This window comes from Leguminivora glycinivorella, chromosome 11, assembly GCF_023078275.1.
Source record: "Leguminivora glycinivorella isolate SPB_JAAS2020 chromosome 11, LegGlyc_1.1, whole genome shotgun sequence".
Taxonomy (NCBI): Eukaryota; Metazoa; Arthropoda; class Insecta; order Lepidoptera; family Tortricidae; genus Leguminivora; species Leguminivora glycinivorella.
In genome coordinates, this window is record NC_062981.1 from 15244554 (window position 1) to 15253895 (window position 9342).

Consider the following 9342-nt stretch of genomic DNA (forward strand, 5'->3'; position numbering starts at 1 on the left):
ATACATGAATTCAAGCCTATATTCCCTAAACGGGGTAGGCAGAGTACATGAAACTACTCAAAATTCAGTGCCACGGCAATAATTAATGACATAATATTATTATAATGTAAGTTATCGATGAACTAAATGTCGGAAGGAAATCACTAATGTCACTTTCGTTCGTGCCAGAAAAATATGTAGGTATATTCATAACTATGTTTAGTTTAGACTGTTGACAAGAAAGCTTTGAAGATTCTTCTGTCTTTTGTTTCTCCGTCGATCCTGTGTACAGTCTGACTAAAAAGAGTATAAATTAAAACGTTGTAACATTAGTGTCATCCCTCTCAAATCAATATGTGTGAGAAAACGGGACGACACTATGATGTTGCCACTTTTTAATTTCTACTCTTTTTGGTCAGACTACACTTAGGTGCAGTACGATAGAAATTAATTATACCAAAATTAATAAAGAAGGGAAATAGTTATTTGTTTTACAAGTTAATTTCTATGTTGGCTTGGTTTTTTAAAGATTGATATTTGATAATAACAGAATATTTAGATATTATTAATTTATTGAGAGCCTAGTAATGTCCCACTGCTGGGCAAAAGACTCCTCCTACTTTTTAGGGTTCCGTAGTCAACTAGGAACCCTTATAGTTTCGCCATGTCTGTCTGTCCGTCCGTCCGTCCGTCCACGGATAATCTCAGTAACCGTAAGCACTAGAAAGCTGAAATTTGGTACCAATATGTATATCAATCACGCCAACAAAGTGCAAAAATAAAAATGGAAAAAAAAGTTTTATTAGGGTACCCCCCCCTACATGTAAAGTGGGGGCTGATTTTTTGTTTTCATTACAACCCCAACGTGTGATATATTGTTGGATAGGTATTTAAAAATGAATAAGGGTTTACTAAGATCGTTTTTTGATAATATTAATATTTTCGGAAATAATCGCTCCTAAAGGAAAAAAGTGCGTCCCCCCCCCCCTCTAACTTTTGAACCATATATTTAAAAAAATATGAAAAGAATCACAAAGGTAGAACTTTATAAAGACTTTCTAGGAAATTTGTTTTGAACTTGATAGGTTTAGTAGTTTTTGAGTAAATTACGGAAAACTACGGAACCCTACACTGAACGTGTCCCGACACGCTCTTGGCCGGTTTTCCATTTTACTGTACATTTTATTTTATTATTTACTAAATTATATGCTCATGCAGTTAATCAAACATAAATTCTTGCTTGCATTATGACTGTCTACCACCTCATGCTTTATTTCTTATCCATATCCATACTAATATTATAAATGGGAAAGTGTGTGTGTCTGTTTGTTTCTCCGTCTTCCACGGCAAAACGGAGCAACAAATTGACGTGTTTTTTTAAGTGGTGATAATTGAAGGGATGGAGAAGTGACATAGGTTACTCTTTGTCTCTTTCTAACCCCCCACTTCCCTAAAATGGGGGGTGGATGTTTGTACAGAGCATTCCGTAATTTTTTAATTTAACGCGAGCGAAAACGCGGGCAAAAGCTAGTTAGAAATAAAGACATATACGTAGGTACAGTCAAGTGTAAAAATATGGGTGCGTACAACTTATCAAAAATATGTCCCATAGCACTTTATGTCGGCGGAATAAGGTCTCGGTACATATTTTTGAGCGGATAAAATCGATACGTATTTTTGCACTTGACTGTATCTATTGGATTTTGAAGTATCCGACGCAAACACATGCATATTTACTCAAACTACAATTCAGACAGAAACGAACACGGTTCGTACTTGACGCTAGTTTAGCTGCCCACAAGCTCACTGAAGCTCCAATCCTGCCATACTACAGCCTTTTCATTCACAAACTACACACATCTCGACCATCATATCATTTGACCACGTGGCAATATATGCCTGCCTAGCCGAATGACAATCGCTGCTAGACGCCGACAGAAACGCAGTGTGGCTCTGTCGCGGCAATACGGAGCGATAGAGCTATAAAAATATTATCGTAAGCGTTTGTGCATTTGGCTATGTACCCTATATGTGTCAGGAGATCAATTTATACTAGATAAGATGTTAGTGGAAATTGTTGTGTATAAAATCCTGACACTTTATGCTTAGTTGGTTAACGTTTCGTGCGTAATTCGATAGTATCTTTTGACGTTGGTGCCATGTTGGTTTTAGAGAACAAGTTTCTACTGAAAATCATTTTGGATGCTAGGTTATTGCTAATTCTAGTAAATGAAAAGTAATTTTGCAGTAGAATACCTATTCATAAACTTGATCTGATAATTATTTTTAAAGGTTGCTGATACTGAATTAATTTGTTATAAAAAGTGTTATGATTTGCAACATTATAAACAGGTAATAGACGTAAATGAAGTTAACAAATTATTTAATTTTTGTATGTCATAGCCATAGCTGCCAACGCCCTGACTACATCACTCACTTAAATGGGCCATGTTTTTCAAAATACACTACCGTCAAAAAGTTTAAGACCAAACACAATGTTCAGTGTCATTGTTATAAACCCTTCTAAAAATCATTAAACTAAATTTGTAATCAATAGAAAACAACGTAATCTTATTATATTGATCGGCAACCCATTTGTTCTGCAAGAAGACAACGATCCCAAACACTCAGCAAAGATCTGTAGAAGCTAATACACAGTCAATAAAGAACGCCAAGGTGTGTTAAAAAATATGATTTGGCCACCGTAATCCCCAGACCTTAACCCGATCGAACTTTTATGAGATGAACTCGACCGTAGAGTCCGAAGACAATGTCCGACATCTGCAACAGCTCTATGGGAGATACTGCAATACGAGTGGAAATCCATTAGCCAAGAAACGCTACACAAACTTATAGCAAGAATGCCAAGAATCTGCTCGGAAGTGAAAAAGCGTCGAGGAGGATTTTATTTCTTATTATGATCCCTTTTTAAAAATTGTTATACGCTGTATTTTGTCGGTTGTAGGTACTGAAAAGTAATATTTTCATAGGAACTTCATGAAATGTTGATTATTTGCATATATCGTGTTTGGTCTTAAACTTTTTGACGGTAGTGTACAAAATACAAAAATACAAAATCATTTATTCAGCAAATAGGCCACGGGGGCACTTTTACATGTCAACATTACAGAGTATTCATTAAAGTTAAATAAATGAAATAAATAGAAATATTAACAATTAAAAATATTAATCATAAGCAAAGTAGCTATACACTGATATAGAATTAGAGATGTATAAAATCTCTAAATGTCATATTATTACTAACTATAATCAATACATAAAGAAAGCGCAAACAGATACAAAGATAAAAGAAATCTATAATACTTCAACAGTTGTAAAAGACTGAATGTTACAAGGAGGTTACAAGTAAAAATATTATACTTAATCAAATAATCCATGGAGATATATAGTGTCTCCAAGAGTCAAATTTTATAAAATTAAAATATTTAAAAGTAAAAACCTTTGTCAAAGTTCTCCACACCACTTTTTTCTAACATGGATATTTTTTACGCGATACATATTCGTCGAATACAATTCGTCGCTATGCGTCGAAGAGACCGCGCCTTTAAGCGCTTTAAGCGAGACCGCACAGACGATAACTGGGCACTCTTTAAGATTGCGCGAAACCGGTGTAACCAGATGGTACGTTCAGCAAAGCGGCGGTTCATCCATCACAATGTCTCATCATCTTCCATGGCTGACGTCTGGAAGTTTTTAAAATCTCTTGGCCTCGGAAAACCGAATAATACTCCCTTCGACGGTGTATCTTTCTCCCTTTCTGAACTTAACAAGCACTTTTCGTCCGCTCGCTCCGTTGATGTCAATGCTAAAATTAACACCATTTTTGAAGTTTTAGCTCTACCCTCTATTGATACCGTTTCATTTTCTTTCTCACCCACTACTCAATCGGAGGTTAGAGCTATTATAAAGGCAATTAAATCCAAGGCTGTAGGTTGTGATGATATCGGTCGGCACATGATAGTGTCAATTCTAGACTCTGTGCTTCCTATACTGACTGATATTATTAACTCCTCGCTTTTAAACGGTGAATTTCCAGCACTTTGGCGAAAAGCCTTCGTTTTACCGTTGCCAAAAACTAGTAATCCATCTTTGGTTAGCCAGTTTCGACCCATTTCGATACTTCCTTTTCTATCGAAAATCGCTGAAGCTGTGGCTCATAAACAGATGTCAAGATTTATTTTCTCACACAATCTTTTGAGCCCCTACCAGTCAGGTTTTCGTCCGGGACATAGCACTTGTACTGCACTGCTCAAAGTAACCGAGGACATCAGGCGCGGCATGGAGAACCAAATGGTCACAGTGCTCATCCTCATTGACTTCTCTAACGCTTTCAACACTGTTGACCACGAGATTCTCCTTGCCTTGCTTGAGCACCTCAACGTGTCTCCTTGTGCCCTAAAATGGTTTTCGGCATATCTCTGTGGGCGTCAGCAAGCAGTGCGGGTCGATAAAAAATTATCCGATTGGTGTGATTTGGCCACTGGTGTGCCTCAAGGAGGTATTCTTTCACCTTTATTGTTCTCCATCTTTGTCAATTTTATTACTTTAGACCTTCGCTGTTCGCACCATCTGTACGCTGACGACCTGCAACTCTATGACCACTGCAGTATTGCTGACCTTGCGGCTACTGTTGGCAAATTGAATCAGGACCTCTTGCATATTCAGCGTTGGTCGGAGAGGTTCGGTCTATTTGTCAACCCTTCCAAGTGTCAGGCCATTGTCATAGGCGGCACCCGGCAGCTACCTAAAGTCGAAGTTACACCCCCTGTATACTTTAATGGCACGCCTATCCCTTACAGCCAAAGTGTAAAAGACCTAGGCGTCTTTCTGGATAGTGGCCTGAGTTGGAGGACTCAAGTAGCCGAGATAAGCCGTAAGGTTACTGGTTCTCTTCATGCGCTAAACAAACTGAAACACTTCTTACCTGTAAGAACCAAGATATTATTAGTGCAAACATTAATTTTACCTATTATCGATTACGGTGATGTGTGTTACCCGGATTTGAATGAGGAGCTCCTGAACAAGTTAGACCGCTTACTAAATAACTGCATTCGTTTTATCTTCTGCCTCCGTAAATACGACCATATCTCGTCTTTCCGCTCTAAACTTGGTTGGTTTCCTATACGTATACGTCGCAATATTCGCATGCTTTGTACCCTTTTCTCTGTTATTAATGATCCTCAGTCTCCTGTCTATCTTAAATCTTTCTTCCAGTACTATGGTATCTCTCGTGTTCGTCAACTTCGCTCTTCTGGCAATCTCTCTCTGTCTATACCATCCCACCGTACTGGCTACATGTCCAATTTATATGTATGTAATTTTATGTATTAGTATTAATATCATGTATATGTGTATGTTTATTCCTCTGTATTATTTTTTGTTGCATGCATTGTGTCCTTAAAAGTAGGTACCTAATATAGTTCTTTTGTTTTTGTAATTTTGCACCGCCTACAACTTCTCTGCTTTGCCTAAAGGTTGACTGGTAGAGAATGCCTTATGGCATTAAGTTCGCCTATTGTACATTGTGTTTCTTTGTTCAATAAAGATTAAATAAATAAATAAATAAATATTCAGAATCGCGAGGTCTTTCGATCCAGATAGGAGAAAAAACAAATGTCCCAAGACACCCAAGACTTTTACACGTTTTTCAAACCTTCCATTCCGTTACCGCCATACAAAATGTATGAAATAATGGTAACGGAACTGAAAAAAACCTTGGGACACTTTTTATCTCCTATAAGAATTGAAAGAGCTCGCGATTCTGAGTGGAATCCACATAAAAATTTCCAAATCCAAAAAAAAAGTGGGGTGGACAACTTTAAAAAATGGCCAAATATGTTTGTCATTTCTTTTTTCAAATCAGTAGGTAAGCTTTTATTTTCTTTCAGCTGCAGAAAATATTTCAAGTAACATGAGATCCATGACTTCCATCGCTAGGACGTTATATTTTTGGGGGCAAAATGAAGTAAACCAAGATAATGTTGACTTGTTGACCCACTAACGCGTTGAATTCTTTGATTCGCATTTGCAAAAAGTAAACTTCCTTAAGACAGGGCGGGCCGTAGGGCGGAATTGGCCGCCCTATCCCGCCCTCCCTACTTGACATTCAACTTTCTTAAGTGCGCGAAAAAGTTTCGCCAAGTTTCCAATGTCATGGACTTTTACCCCAGTTGGGAGTTAAGCTTAATATTATTGTTATGAGTTTTGAGAGAAAGTAAGGGTTGACCTTGCTTCGGTTTTTCTTATTGTAACGATAGAGTCAACAAAAAGGGAAATGAGCGTTTACTAAAAAGAAAATATTGATAATATGATTTTGACTAATCTGAACCTTCTTGGGCTCATCATTATACTCGGAATTAAAAAAATATCCAAACGTGTCTTTCATGTATGTCACTTTTAGTTACAATGATTTTTTTATTGGTTTCCATACAAATTTTAGAATCATTTTTATCATCACAGAATTATATTTGCTAGTGATTCTGCATTTGAGCCCAAAGAACCAAAAATTAAAATATAATAATTATTATGTGAGAATTTCTTAGAAATACCGATGCATTGAGAATATTTTCATTTTCATCCTTTAAGAAATAATGATGCAAATATTTTCTATCGAAGCAGCATTTAATGTCCGTACCAGTCTATTATTTAATAGTTAGGCCTATTTAGCTACAGTTTAGTTTCGGTTATAGTCATCAATACCTAATTCTGATTTATTACTAAGAAAATAAATATAACAGCAGTCAGACCCTGTTATTCAAAAATTGCAATAATAACAGTATGCAATGTCACAGTTTCGTTTTCTTTCAACCCCTTATTTGCCAAGAGTGGCACTGAAGCTTTAGTAGTTTCATGTGTTCTGCCTACCCCTTTATGGGATACAGGCGTGATTGTATGTATGTATGTATAAATAAATAAGTAAATAAATATTATAGGACATTCTTACACAGATTGACTGAGCCCCACGGTAAGCTCAAGAAGGCTTGTGTTGTGGGTACTCAGACAACGATATATATAATATACAAATACTTATATACATAGAAAACATCCATGACTCAGGAACAAATATCTGTGCTCGTCACACAAATAAATGCCCTTACCGGGATTCGAACCCGGGACCGCGGCGTACCAGGCAGGGTCACTACCGACTGCGCCAGACCGGTCGTCAAGTATGTAACAGTATTAACGTAATGGAGTAAGAGTATTTTTGTATAAGTACTTGTGTATTTTAGGGTTTGATTAATTAAAGACGATACTTATCTTTTGAATATTCTTTGGAGCAATTTAGGTCCAAAGAAAGGTCTATTACCTTATAACTACTTTTGCTTTTGCAAAATATGAAATTAATAAATATAATGTGTCTAAAATGCAAAGCACATCGACCGTTTTAAACTTCGTTTCTATCAAGCGACGGCGATAACACAAATGAATAATCACATGTATTTTACATATGTAAATATTTACAAGCATATTTGATCAAAAAATATATACATGGTTTTAAATAACTTAAAAAACTTGGCAAACAAAGAGATAATCTGTGAATTTTTTTAGGGTATGTGGCATTAGAGCGATATTTGGATTCATGGAAAGTCGTCCGTCTGATTCCGTTTTTTAGATTTCTTCTTGTGATTAAAAATTTAAATAACTGAATTGGATATAAATTCCAAATTATATTCACGTTTCCTATGTATGTACAACTTTAACTTTAGCTCAGCTTTTTATCATGTCATTAAATGGAATCACCAAAATTGTTTAAGTTTCATTACCTACATTGCCCCAAGATGAAGTTATTGAATTACATAATGTTTCATTTGTATTAAAATATTATTTCAAACAAAAACTTCTCTTTAACCATGATTATCAGATTTCATGTTTTCCGGAAAGATGTAGTTGAGCTTACATTTCATAACATTGCAATATATCATATGTTAATTAATTAATTAGATGAAAAACGTAAGGATTCCCTCACACTTACACTTTGTAGCACTGTATTTTCCACTGACTAGTGATAATTTGTGCTTTTTAGTACATATTACAGTTTGATGATTTGATTATAGGAGTTTAACAAAGTAAACTTTGCACAACATTCAGTTTACTACGTGGCATATAATTTCTTTTTTATATTGTTTTCAGGAATTTAAGTTTGTCGTATTATTTTCAGGAATTTAAGTTTATCGTGTTGTTGTCGTTTCATTCATTGGTGTTTTAAAGGGAGGTTCCCTGATTTAGGTAAGTATATTGTAGAGCCTAGAACATGTAATTATAGTTGGATAAATATTCATTGTGTATAAAAACTGCACCTTCAGCACTCACCGCGACCGCTGCGGCCGACGAACCTCAGGTCGTTGAACTTGGCCACCTGGTTCTTCATCACCGCCGAGCTGTTCCTCAGCTCCGCGCAGCAGTTCTCGTCGTTCCCCGCCCGCACGGTCACCAGCGTGCCGTCGCCCACGTCCCCCAGGGCTACCACCTTGAAGGCCACCGGCAGAGTCTTGTTCGATCTCCAGTGAGGAGGTAACACTGTGCAGACGAAGTGAGGACTGCCCGTCCGCACCAGCTCCCCGGGGTGCTCCGACAGAAAGTCCCCCAACGTTCGCTCCGCCAGAATGTCCGACGTCATCTTAGTGTAGGTCTCGTGCAGCAGCGTCGAGCTGGTGTCCGGCGACACGGCGCCGCTGCTCGCACCCGTCAGGTGCATCCTAGCCACCCGCCTCTGTGTGCTACACATAGAGTCAACCGGCCTCTCCTACATCGCACTGTCCACTCACTGTCAACACGCACGTTGACCGCGACACACCATCACCACTATAAACTACGGAGACAACTAGTTGCTAGGGAACGCACGCGTGGCCACTTGACGCGGTGACGTCACGGACGGCCTTGCCACACTTTTTTCCTCCGTGAATGAAAAGTTCGGCGGGGCGCGCGAGGGGCGCGAGGCGCCGATTTTTTCCGCCGCCGAGGGGTGGCTCCCCCGCGCTCGGCGAAAAAACTTTTCACTAGTTTCACTGACGGCACTTTTTGCGCTCGGTGTTTACGCGATCGCCGTCACGCGCGTCGCTCTCGCTTTCGACGTGAAGTTTTTTTAATTTTATTGTAATTACGTTTCGTGTTTTCGTAGTGTCGTGTTTTGAGGGGTGCGAGTGTGGATGCGTGCGACGTGCGGCGTGGTTGTGGATCGACTCGTGGGGGCGGCTCGTGCCGCGAGTCGGTGCGGTGTCCGGTCGCTATTAATACGCGCGTACGTCCGCGCCCGTCGACTTCGGACAAAGTTTCGCGGCAGCGGCGGCGAGCGAGAGGCGGCGACGGCGCGGGCGCGGCGGGCGCGGAGCGCACTTTGCGGTC

At 38.8% G+C, this 9342-nt stretch overlaps 1 protein-coding gene across 2 annotated transcripts in view; it reads right to left on the reverse strand.

The window, feature by feature from the left end:
- Positions 1-9131, reverse strand: part of LOC125231409 (runt-related transcription factor 3) — a 50712-nt gene extending 41581 nt beyond the window's left edge. For both annotated transcript variants that reach the window (XM_048136856.1, XM_048136855.1), the window contains exon 1: positions 8311-9131. In XM_048136856.1, coding sequence (XP_047992813.1) covers positions 8311-8725 — 415 coding nt within the window. In that variant the 5' untranslated portion in view covers positions 8726-9131. The remainder of the gene's footprint in view (positions 1-8310) is intronic.
- Between the last annotated feature and the right edge of the window lie 211 nt (positions 9132-9342).